This window comes from Pogona vitticeps, chromosome 3 (genome assembly GCF_051106095.1).
Source record: "Pogona vitticeps strain Pit_001003342236 chromosome 3, PviZW2.1, whole genome shotgun sequence".
Classification (NCBI taxonomy): Eukaryota; Metazoa; Chordata; class Lepidosauria; order Squamata; family Agamidae; genus Pogona; species Pogona vitticeps.
The window spans coordinates 52,467,355-52,480,221 of record NC_135785.1 but is presented as its reverse complement, the minus strand read 5'-3'; the positions used below and the strand labels follow the sequence as shown (position 1 = coordinate 52,480,221).

At 44.4% G+C, this 12,867-nt stretch overlaps 1 protein-coding gene across 1 annotated transcript; it reads left to right on the top strand.

Annotated features, from left to right (window-relative positions):
• The first annotated feature begins 5,336 nt into the window (after nt 1-5,336).
• On the top strand, nt 5,337-11,299 carry PGAM1 (phosphoglycerate mutase 1). Its single transcript, XM_072995703.2, has 4 exons — nt 5,337-5,586; nt 8,578-8,852; nt 9,966-10,146; nt 10,286-11,299. Exons 1-4 carry the CDS (start codon nt 5,445-5,447, stop codon nt 10,453-10,455), a joined length of 768 nt encoding a protein of 255 aa, XP_072851804.1. The 5' UTR covers nt 5,337-5,444; the 3' UTR covers nt 10,456-11,299.
• Nucleotides 11,300-12,867: the final 1,568 nt, after the last annotated feature.

The window sequence follows — 12,867 nt, the reverse complement described above, 5'->3', positions numbered from 1 at the left end:
ATGCACATTGGGTTGAAAAATCAAGACTTTAGTTATCAGTTCTGAGCTATCCGTGACGGATCAGGAAAGAGATCTTAGTGTGCTGGTGGACAGTTCAATGAAAGTGCCAACCCAGTGTGCAGCGGCAGTGAAGAAGGCCACTTTCATGCTAGGTATCATTAAAAAGGGGATTGAAAATAAAAAGCCAACATCATAATGCCATTGTACAAAACGCTGATGAGGCCTCACCTGGAGTATTGCGTACAGTTCTGGTCGCTGCACCTCAAAAAAGACACAATGGAACTGGAAAAGGTGAAGAAGAGAGTTAATTAAATGATGACTGGGCTGGGGCAGCTCCCTTATGAGGAAAAGCTACAGCGTTTGGGGCTCTTTAGTCTATAGAGAAGGCACCTGAGAAGGGACATGATTGAGATGTATGCAGGGGATGGATAAAGTGGATAGAGGGAAGCTCTATTCCCTCACACAATATGAGAACTAGGGGACATCCACTCAAATTGAATGATGGGAGAGTGAGAAGAGACAAAAGAAAATATTTCTTTACCCAGTGTGTTGTTAATCTGTGGAACTCCTTGCCACAGGATGTGATGATGACATCTGGCCTAGATGCCTTTAAAAGGGGACTGGACAGATTTCTGGAGGAGAAGTCCGTTACAAGTAATGATGGGAATGTATCATCTCCAGACTTAGAAGGAAGGTACTTCAAAATGCCAGATGCAGGGGAGGGGCATCAAGAGACAGGCATCTAGTGGTCTCGTGTGCTCTCAGAGGCATCTGATGGGGCCACTGTGAGATACAGAAGCTGGACTAGATGGGCCCTTGGCCTGATCCAGCAGGGCTGCTCTTATATTCCTTATGTTCCACAAGTGCCAAACACATGAAAAAGCTTGTTGACTGTCATTGAAAACTACTCTGTTGAAAGACAGTCTGTGTTCCCTTAGATAAATCAATTTGTATAAAAATTTTAAACAGGGAATGTTAATTTCAGTGGCTGTTAATTGCCTGGCTCAAAGAAGATTGAAAGCTGAGGCCAACAAAAGGTAGCATGATGCCTGGATGAGAAAGCATAGAGTTACATGCTGTGCCCTACTTCGTGTTCCAATAGAAAGCTGTTACATGTTAAGAAATAACATGAGTAGGTACTGCTCATCACCTCTGTTTGACATCAGCTGCCTGAAGCAGCGTTCTTCCCTTTACTATACCTCTACCCCCATACCTTGGTTCAATCATTTTTACACACTTTAGACACCAATGCTTGGAGTGTGACGTAAAAAGAGAGAGACTAGGCACACTCCCTTCAGACATGTAGAAAGTGAGTTGTATCAACTCAGGTTACTGCAATTTCCATGTACTGCGTGTGGGAAAGGGTGCTATAGCAGAACTGCCTGTCATAGAAAGGTAATATGTAAAGGAGAAATGTCTAATAAAATAATTTGGTATTACTGATTTGTGCATGTTGAGTTGGAACTGAGTTCATGAAGGCCTCGGTCCTGTACATACTTAAGCACTGCTGGATTCAATGGCACTTACATCTGAGTAGATAAACTGTACTGAGATTGCACTGTACCTTTTTTGATGCTTTCCTAGTGAGAAAATTTAGAATTCAGTGCAATCACTCCTATGAACAATTCCATTGAGGAAACTCCACTGAACACAATACTGTAGAACTTACAGTACTTCTAAGTAAAGAGGTGCAAGCTTGTGATGTTTGTATTCTACAGTTTGTAACAAAGTAAATTACTTCTCATGTAACACAATAGCAGGCATGTCTAAATACCCCTAAATTCAATTGGAATGAACACCTGGAATATTGGAGACAAAGGGGGAAAAGTAACAAGAGGATGTAGACTAGAATTAGAGGTTACAGAGGGCGATAAATTGTGCTATAAAGAGCAGAAAACAGGATTTGGTTATGAGGTTTAGATTCAAATTCTATTTTGACTAGGATGTAGGAAGCCGCTTTGTTATTGTTATGCACCATCAAGTAACCTCCGTTGGTGACCCTATGAATGAGATATTCCCACTATGTCCTCAACAGCTGTGCTCAGCACTTGTAAACTCAAGACTGTAGTTTCCTTTAGACTAAAGGGTCAATTCTTCCCATATCTGCTTTTCTTCTTTTCCTGTTGTCTTCAGTCTTTCCCACCATTACTGTATTCTTTTTCCACAGAATCTTGCCTTCTGATGTGCCCAAAGTAGGACAGCCTCAGCTTCAATCTTTTTGCCTCCAGAGAAAGTTCAGGTTCGATTTGCTCTAAGATCCACTTCTGGCAGTCCAGGGTATCCGCAAAGGTCTCCTCTAGCACCACATTTCTTTTCTACATTCTTCATTGCTGCCCTTCATAGTTTCAGTCCTCTTGATTTCTTGGCTAGATTAACTGAACCAAGCTCTACAACATCTTTCACTATTTCAATTCATGTAAAAGTTGCTTAGATTCATGGAACTTTTGTAAATATGAATCTTGTTTGGAAAATAGGAAAAATATGGACCCTGCAAAGCTACACACACCCTTTTTTTAGGTGTGTGGATGCAAGCTTTTATTCTATTAGTTGCATCCTGTATTCTACACAGAAGAGGGGGTTCTGTGGCATGCGCTCAAAGTAGATAATGGCAAATGGCAAGGACTACATACTCCCCCCCCCCAGTGGATTCAGTGACATTTTACACAGGCAGCCTGTGATTAAGAAATAGGATGGAGGGAAATCTGTATAGCTGTATTTGTGCTTGCACACTAGCTTTCTAGTTGTAGGAATCCATTCTAAGAGGAATGCTCATGAAACCTCTTTAGTCCGAACTGGGAAAAAGCTTTTGCTAATCGTATAAACTGACCTCATATTTCTGGGTGCAGAAACAGCTGGCATGAAACCATGCCGCTATTCAAAGGCATCCCTGCTATACACCTAATGTACATCTCAGGATCCCACCCAGTCTCTGCTCGGAATACTGTACTATCTTTTCGCCGCACATTATACTTCAGGATCTAGTCTTTTTCTTTGTGCTATTTCTGTCTCCTAAAAACATACAATGAAGGTTCTTTGAATCCAAAATGAAATAGAAAAAAATAGAGCAACCGGGGATGCCCAGGCACGTTGCCAGTGTCGCATCACAGGGGATGGAAGTCACGTTGCCCTTCGCGTGCGGTTCGTGAGTTCCGTGCCCGAGGGAGCGAGGAAAGCCACCTTTTCCACGCATGCGCAAAGCCTTCATAGTTCCTCGGACAAAATGCACGTATGAATTCCAGCATGAGACATACAGGGCTCGGCCGAAACGCTGGGCATGCGCATATGCAAAGATGAATTCGGCAGAGCGCGTTCAGAAGCTCGGAGAGGGCCTTTAGAGATTGAATATTGTAGACTCACCATTAAATGGTTGATAATGGTAACTTCCTAGTTCCTTTTGAAATTAGTTTAGTTTTCCCTCCGAGGTAGAGATGACAGCCATACAAATTATTTGAAAGAGTCAGGATTTTGAAGAAGCGGGTCCCGCTTCATCTCTCTTCAGACAAAAAGTAGAAGCAAAAGTATCCTCTCCCAAATGCTCCTTCTAACACATACAATCTTTGGTATAAAATATGATTTAGTTAAACATGTCCTGCCAACAGTCCATTGTCTTTGTATCCCTGGGGGGTGGGGTGGGGTTATGGTACACAGAGAGAGGTTTAAAGAGTCCTTCAATGCCATTTTTCCATTGTTGATATTGAAAGTTGGATGTGAGTCTGGCCTAACTTGAATTTGTTGTGATGTGCGATCAAGTCACTTCTAACTTATGGTGGCCTTATGAAGGAGTGATGCGCGAAATGGTCTGTCTTTCAACAGCTGTAGACTCAGGCCTGTGGCTTCCTTTAGGGAGTCAATCCATCTTGTATTTGGTCCTCCTCTTGACGCTTTCCACCTCTCCCAGCATTATTGTCTTCCCCAGAGAATCCTGCCTTCTCCTGATGTGCCCAAAGTAGGACAATTTTAGCTTCAGCATTTTTGCCTCCAGAAATAATTCAGTCTTGATTTGATCTACTTGAATTATTCCTTTGATCTAGGACCTACTTGTTTGTCTTTCTGGCAACCCAGGGCATTCACAAAGCTCTCCTTCAGCACCACATTTCAAATGAATAAATTCTTTCCCTATCCACTTTCTTTACTGATTTGTTTTCACATCCATACATTGCGTTTAGAAATACAAGAGTGTGAATGATCTTGAACTTTGTCTCCAGTGATACATCCTTACACTTCATGATCTTTTCTAGTTTCTTCCTTGCTTCCCTTCCTAGTTTTATTTCTTGGCTGCATTCTCCATTAGGATTGGTGACTGAATCAAGGTACAGTATACAAAATATCTATTTCAACTGTGTACAAAATTCTCATTGGGAGCTTTCCTCTCTTTGTAGCAAAATTCACTCTACTTGAATTATTCCTTCAGATTTACTACCCTCACCAAATCTGACTATAAATGTAGCATATAGAAGTCTCTATATGGAATTAACTTGCACTCATTGCAGCTTTAAATGGTTTACAAGGAAAGAAACATCCTGAATTAAAGCACAACCCATCCTTATTGCAACTTTTTGTTTTCAAAATGGCAGGAGACATTGTTGTTTGACCACATTTAACTACTAGGTTTTTCCCCACTGCTGTTCTCACTTCCTCTTGAAGAAATGGAAAAAAGCATCCCAAGGCAGCCCTCTAAGTCTCTTATGATATCCTGCCACTTTTACAAAGTCACAATCCTTTTGCATTTATGTTTTTTCTGTTATCCATGCGAAACCGGCTATCTCTTTGGGGGGAAAGAAGGCAACCTGGAATCTCACCCTCATCTTTGCCCAGGCTTGGTGTCTGTTTTCTGTCTTCTGAGGAATTTTTACAGCAGATCCCTAAAGCCAAATTACTGCATGTAAACATAACATACATCCAGGAGCCAATGAATATGTAGTGTTGGGAAAGTGTGAAGGCAAGAGGAAAAGGGGACGACAGAGGATGAGATGGTTGGACAGTGTCATCGAAGCAACCAACATGAATTTGACCCAACTCCGGGAAGCAGTGGAAGACAGGAGGGCCTGGCGTGCTCTGGTCCATGGGGTCACGAAGAGTCGGACACGACTTAAACAACGACGACGATATTTCATTCAACATTTAATTCTGTTTCCATATGTCTGACGAAGTGGACGTGTCAACGAAAGCTCACATTAAAACATAACCGTTAGCCTTTAAGGTGCAACAATTTTTTTGGTCTTTTTGTTTTGCTTCTTGAGATTTTCCCGGAATTTGATAGGCGCTGGTATGTCTACCCATTCCGAAGTCTATGGGGAAACCTGCCTCGTGCGGAGTTTGGGAGGGGGAGTATTTCTTTTTGCGCATGCCCGCCTGGCTGCCGGACAATCTCCTTGTCGGTCGAGGAAAGAGCATCCCGGGCGCGCCTGCATCCCCCTCCATTTCGCTCTCGGTCCATTTCCGGCATGGCAGCGGCATACAGGCTCGTGCTCGTTCGGCACGGCGAAAGCACCTGGAACCTCGAGAACCGTTTCAGCGGCTGGTACGATGCAGACCTGAGCCCGACCGGGCAGGAGGAAGCGAGGCGCGGCGGAGAAGCGCTGAGAGGTAGCGATGAGGACGGCGGGGGGGGGGAGCAGGGCGAGAGGACGGGGAGCACGGGTAGAGGGGGGGCGCTCGTCGGAAACGGAGATTGGGAACGGGGGGGGAGGGAGGGAGGCAGGGAAGTGCCCGACCTCACGGGGAAGATCTTTGGCAACGGGGACCGGGAGGTGTAGGTAGGTGCCCTTGGGGATGATGGAGGATGCAAGTCCCCCAAGTGCGGCCTCTGGTGAGCTCTGGAGGTTTGGAAGCGCAGGTGGCCTTTCTTGCAGCTTCGCTGCACGTGGTGATGGTCTTCCTTGACCTCCCGCACACAAAGGCGGCCTCTTGGGCTTTAGCCTTTCCTGGGACGCGCTAACTAGAGCCTGGTTTTGCTTATTCTGAAACAAATCCAACTGAACTCAGCTGTGGTTGCTCTCCATTAGTGTTGCGATGGAGTCGCTTTCCCCCCAACCTGGTTGGTGCTCTCCGGATGTGGTGAATGGACCTCGTCGCCATGATTCCCAAGCAGCATGGGCCATGTTACCTGGGGATGAGAGGGGTGGGGAATCCAATATTTCTGGAGGGCAGTTGGAGGGGGAAGACCGTTGTGTGCGATTGCCGCTTAAAAGGATCAGTTTCGCTGAGAAAAGATGCTCCTTGCAGTGACAGAGGAGAACAGGCTGGTCCCAACTTTCGTGTCCTTTCTCTTTGAGAAAGGCTTTCCCCTTAGTGACTGGCTGCCTGAGTAAGGTTTTTAAATGGATGGTTGTGCCTTATTGCTTTAAAATGCGTCTTTAGTATTGCTTTTGTTTACCATTTTTAGTGGTATTTGCTTGATCCTTTATAGTATTTGTATGCATCCTCTTTTTAGCTTTAAATATTGCCCTTTAATGATGTAATCCGCCTTGGGTTCCTTTTAAGAAGAAAGATGGGGTAAAATATTTTAAATAAAATGAAGACATATGACAGTGCTGATGCATGGAATAGGTCAATCAAGACCTGGGTGACGCATGGGACTTTGAGTGTGTAAAGATCTGGGACACCTTATTTTAGAGCCAGGGCTTTTGCCTTGGAACGGGTTTTAAGCAACTGTTCTCCTGCGGGAAGATGTAAATAGGGCAAAGGGGAGGTTTTGTGTAAGCACATGTGCTCTTTATTTTTTTACCAGAAAAATGCAGCACGGTTTGTTCCCACCAGAGGCCAAAGGGCATCTTTAGGCTAGCCCACCCCACCGGGTATTGTTATCAGAAATGAGGGTTATTAGCCCTGAACAGCTTGCCTCTGGCTAGGCCTGTGCTATCTATGCTGTGGTGTACCATCTTTCTCCGGCTAGATTTCTTTGGGACACAGATTGCTTTGTGGTTTTGTTCTCAGCACCTAACTCCAGCAGATAATAGGATAAATGAAGTGAATCTGAATACTGTATTTGTGCCTTGTTTGTTTTATCTTGCCTGAGAAATCCATGACCTACTTTGAGTGGGTGGGGTCTCCCTCTTCTAAAAAGGGCAGCTCTCTTGGCTAATAGGTTGCCCCAGTGCTACAACTGCCTTTCAGTGACCTTTAGATAGGTCACTTCTCCATCCCTTTGGTGGAGCTGTGTTTTTTCCTTCAACCAAGAAACGACCTTACTGCAGTAGCCTAATATGGCGTGAGAAGAGCCGTGGCACTGAAGAAGTGGCTAAGTAAGCCTCCGCTGCCCCCATGTGCCTGCAGGGCAGTCTGGCTGGGCCTTTGCTAGGAAGATGCAGGAGGAGCTGAGTCATTCAGTGGTGCTGCAACAGAGAGACAGTTTGTGCCCAATTCATGCTTCAGGAAGTGGAGGGGGGAGGGGGAGAAAGAAAGAAAGAGAGCATTCAAGAAACTAGCAAGGTATCCTCTCTCTCTACAGACTCAAGAAGAACCCTGTTTATTAATATTTTTTTTCCTTATCTGTATAAGGAAAGAAATATCCCCCCTCCTGCCCTGGGAATTTTGTAGACTAGTTTTAAATTCCATCATTTTAACATAATAGTAATATATTGCATAAATAATCTGGAATGGGATCATTTGTGAGTTATCCAATGCTTTTATGGTCCATTTCACCCTTTTGTGTTGCACATCTGCTAATTTAGCCAATGTGATACTATTTGCATCTCTCTCTCTCATACACACACACACACACACACACACACAATTTTTAAGTAGGGCACAATGGAAGAGGCAGGTGATTGTAAGGACCTTTTTATCAGTGCAGCTCTGCAAGATGACCCATTTTTGCAAAGGAGACCGTAGGTTATTCTCTCTCCTCTTGGGCCAGTGGAGAGAGTGATGGCAGCAGCCTGCTGGCATGATCTCCTTTCCTTCATTACGTAAGAATTGCATCTTTCCACTTCATTGGGTTTCTGTGTAGCTGGTTGTCATGAATTGGCACCAGAGTGGAATAGAATGGGCTTGTATGCAGGAAGGATACAGTGTCTGAGTTTGCACCTACTTTTAGCATTGGAACTTAGTGATGGTAACCATACAACATTTTTCAACAAAAGAAGAAACCTCCATGTACACATTCCAAAGTCAAGGAGATGGTGATATCACTATTAGACCATTAAAAGGCATGCCTAACCTGATGGAGGCCTGTATGGGCCAACAGCTAGCATCTATTTGCAATTTTTGGTGGTCTAATAGAGGTATACTATCTTTTTGTCTTTGGAATGTAACTTTATTAAATCTACATGCCCCTCTAAGGTTTTCTCTTTAGTTCATCGGGATAGAGTGTGCTTTTTATATTTTTCCCTGAGGATTTACTACATGATTTCTTCATTCTCTGTGTCATGCTAAAATCCTGAATGAACAAATGACAGCATATGAAGCTTCTGCATTGTAATCTATTTCTCAACCTTTTCAAGATGCTTTATTGCCTTAGGCTAGGTGTGAAGTCAGGGTGAATCACCTTTGTATTTCAGTTATCATGATAACGTTACTGAGCATGGAGCATACTACTCATATGGAATAAGCACTGTATTCTCTGGATTCTTCTAGATGCTGAGTATGAATTCGACATCTGCTTCACTTCTGTACAGAAGAGGGCAATCCGCACTCTCTGGACTGTGCTGGATGCCATTGATCAAATGTGGCTGCCTGTAGTGAGAACCTGGCGTCTCAATGAGAGACACTATGGTGGCCTGACAGGTCTAAACAAGGCTGAAACAGCTGCTAAACATGGTGAGGCCCAGGTGAAGATCTGGAGGCGTTCCTACGACATTCCACCACCTCCAATGGAGCCTGACCATCCATTCTACAGTGTCATCAGCAAGGTGATCAGGGAAACACTAGTCCTTATGTGGTGTAAAATTTGGGGATGCTTTGAAGATAGGGAGGAATTGTTTTTGAGCAATTATCCTTGCAAGGGACTCTTATAAATAAGATGTAACTTCACGTCAGCCCTGTTATTTCACTCATTCTTCCCCTTTAGCTGTGGCTTCATTAGGCTTTCCCTTCATCATCTCCATCTGTTGCTTTGGCCTTAGTATGCATTATTCACCCTAGCAATGCTTTTGGGAACTCTGCAATTTGCTTTGCTGACTGCTGGTTTTATATGAGACGTAACTACTATACTGTGTATTTTAACAAATATAATATGACTTTATAAGGGAAAGAGGAGTCCTCCATGTAATTAATCATTTACGTTGTGTCACTAAGTGACTGTTTGTTCTGCATGATGACAACACTCAAGGCTGTTTGGAAGGGGGCAGAAAGACTTTCACAGACAGAACGTGGTTGTTAATCACCTAGACATGGAAATGACTACAGCATAGGCCCCATGCAAGACCCTTGCTTCTGTCTCGGCATGTGCATGAATGTGGGTTAGGACACCAACTACTAGCACTGAAAGGCTAGACATATCACCCTTTTGCCAAACAGTCTGTGTATAACAGAACAAATAAATAAAATAAATAGCTATTTGAAATTACAGATAAATGCTGAATAAACCTGTGTCCATAAATGAGTACACGAGAGGACAGTGGGGCAGGGGGATGAAAGCCCAGAGCAATGTGTTCCAACATAATCTCTTAAAAAGGCCTGTTTTTCAAGCTGTGACATGTTGTTGACAGTAAATACTAAATTCTTGTGGTGTTGGTGAAAGCAGTAGGGAGGGCCCCAAGGAAGACACAGAAGATCTTTCATGGCCTTGCCTATGAAGTACCTACTTAATTTAAGGTGTTAACTTCAGTAGGCAACCAGTGAGCATAGTGAATAGCTAGAGCATTTGGTGGCACAGACCAAAGGATCAATTTTTAAAAAGCAGTTTCTGAGTTGAGGTTGTTCCACTTGCCCTCTTCTGGACAGATTCGCATAACAGATGGGTTTGACAGGCACCAGGAAGCAGCTTCTGCCCTGTCTAAATGCCATGGTCTATTTTCCCTCAGGATCGACGCTATGCTGACCTCACGGAAGATCAACTGCCCACATGTGAGAGCCTGAAAGATACCATTGCTCGGGCTCTGCCCTTCTGGAATGAGGAAATTGTGCCGCAAATCAAGGAAGGCAAGCGAGTACTCATTGCTGCTCATGGCAACAGTCTCCGTGGCATTGTTAAGCATCTAGAAGGTGAGTTTGCTTTTGATATAAGGCAGTACAAGCCTGGTCATGTCTAAAGGCAAGTTTCAATACAATTGCCTTTCAGTGGATTTTGTGTGTGTGGGGTGTAATATAATCCAGTTTTGTATGTGATTTTGTTCCTTTGCAGGAATGTCTGAGTCTGAGATCATGGAGCTCAACCTGCCCACAGGAATCCCCATAGTCTATGAACTGGACAAAAACCTGAAGCCGATCAAGCCCATGCAGTTCCTAGGAGATGAGGAGACAGTCCGTAAGGCCATGGAAGCTGTGGCAGCCCAAGGAAAGGTCAAGAAGTGAAGGCAGGGGCGCATAATCAGTAGAAGACCCCCTCCCTCCTCCCTTTCCTCCCCAGCACATGCCTGCCACAGCCTGAGGGACTGGGCTGAACAGCCAAAGGAGGTGAAGCTTCATGGGGCCATGTTCTTTCCTTCAAGACCAATTTCCTTCCACCGTTCCTTTTCCCCTCCAGCAGGATCTGGCTAGAGATAACCTTGAAGAGTTGTGGACCACAGTCCAGCAGGGGTTCTGGGAGAGTAGCAAGTCCCACTGTACTGGGATGTGGGGCTGCTAACATGATGGGGAGAACTCACCCACCCAGCATTTCCCAAAGCGAGCCCCTCCTGCTTTCATTCCATGTCTTGTGGCAGCTGTATTTGTTGTCAATCAAGTGTTGCGTAGCCATTCAGGACTGTGTCCTTAAGGCTGGGGGTTGCTTGAGAGAACACAGTAGGAGGCAAGACTCGGCTTACTTTTATTGGCTCTTTTTAGAAACAGCATGTCACTTCACTAAAAGGCCATACTGTATTTTTCTAGCTGTCTCTGGAGCTATTACCTGATATTTTTTTCTCCTTGTGAACAAAGTCAACTTTGCTTCATTGCCTTCAATTATTAGGGAGATGGGTTGAGGCTAGGGAAATGAAGAGAACAGCACCCACTCTGGAATCTCCTGGTGTGATCCCATAACTTTGCTATGTAGTGCCAGTAAGTCCAGATACTATGTATCATCACGTGTTGCTTTTTTGCCTAGTGGTCTGTGTGTCATACTTGCCTGATACAGGGCAGGATTACACTGGAGCTCACTTCACTGTTCGATGGCTGCATCTGCCCTAGTCTCAGTAAAATAAAGGAATTATGTGCAATAGCTGCTGTGTCTGTTACTTATAAGATGGGGGCTACTACTAGGGTTCGGAGACCTACATTACTATACCAATCAGGCATCCATAGCAAGATACTAGATCCTTCCTGGTTAGTTTGTAACATCTACTGAATTCTCTGAACTGTAAGTGTCCTGAGCAGAAAACTAATATGACTGCAGTGGCTGAACTTTTCTAGCTTTCCCACTCTTGGAAAATGACGTTAATGCCTGCACTCTCATGCTGCTCAGCAGGTGGACCAAATACTGAGTGTCCCTTAAGAGAGCCGGAGAACCTGTGATCCTCCAGCTGTGGTTAGACTCCCAGTTCACATTAGCACCAGCCAAGCTGGTTACTGATGAGGGATGGCAGAAGTAGTAGTTTGTCATTTGACCTTAACCGACTGGAGTAGTATATACTGTTTGCCACTTATCTCTTAAGCAGCTTTTGCTGGCATTACTTCTTCAAAAAGCATGCTCTCTGCTAGGACACTGAGAGAAGTGTTAGGATTTTACTATAGGTAAGGGTGATGCTATTCCAGGTCAGCTTATATACTGTGGGATTCCCCAGATAACCCATCCTTTTGGGTGTCAAGATTGAAGCATGATGGTATAAGAGGGCAGTCTTATGACCATTTGTTAAGAGAACTAGTCTAGCAATTTAGCCTATTTAACCCTGAACCAGTTAACTCTCTTTTTCCTACCCCTTCTGGACCAAAGTACAGGAAACTACCGTATTTTCCTGTGTATAAGATGCCCCCATGTATAAGATGCCCCCCCACTTTTCTAACCCAAAATTAAAATAAGTGGGGCTTAGCAAGTGTAGGGGGAAAGGGCTGCTTTGATCTCTGCTTTCTACCTTCATGCTATGCCATGCGGGGCTTAGCAAAAGGAGGGGAAAGGGTTCAAAGCTATACTGCAACTGCAACTGATCCCATTCCCCCTTGCTTTGATTCTTCCCCCCTCCTTTTGATAAGTCCCATGGGACTTAGCAAGCAGAGGGGAAAGCAGGGATCAAAACGATCCTGCAGCTCTTTGACCCCTGCTTTCCTTTTGCTAAGGATTAGCAAGTGGAGGGGAAAGCAGGGATCGAAGCCCTGCAGGAACAATTTGATCCCTGCTTTTCCCTCCACTTGTTTTTGTACTCTCCTCAGCTTACTTTCGTGTATAAGACAACCCTCAATTTTAGTCTAAAATTTTTAGACAAAAATATAGTCTTATACATGGAAAAATACAGTAGTATAAGGCAGAAGGAGGTGTTCTTCTGCCAAAAAAGAAATCTGTTTTCTCCTGCTATTAAGAGAGAATAGTGCGCAGACACTTCCCTGCTATGGAGGCTATACTCATCCTCTAGATTAGCTACTCCTCCATCTCTTCCCAGTTGGTACTGCTGTGCTCTTTTGCTCCACCCCAACACTACTGTCTATGAAGGTTGAATAAGGAAGATCAGAGCAGCCCATTTTCAGCTGTATCCCCTTCCCAAGCATATGTACTACAGATGGTGAGGATGCAGTTGGACTACCACTCCGGCCACAGAATAGCTGCACAGTCTTCAGCGAATAGGACCCTCCCACGCA

What these genes read in the sequence shown, in the direction of transcription:
- PGAM1 (XM_072995703.2), top strand. Translation starts at nt 5,445, where the DNA reads ATGGCAGCGGCATACAGGCTCGTGCTCGTTCGGCACGGCGAAAGCACC. An exon ending in CGGCGGAGAAGCGCTGAGAG is followed by an intron (nt 5,587 to 8,577) that starts GTAGCGATGAGG and finishes GGATTCTTCTAG; the next exon opens with ATGCTGAGTATGAATTCGAC. An exon ending in CATTGTTAAGCATCTAGAAG is followed by an intron (nt 10,147 to 10,285) that starts GTGAGTTTGCTT and finishes GTTCCTTTGCAG; the next exon opens with GAATGTCTGAGTCTGAGATC.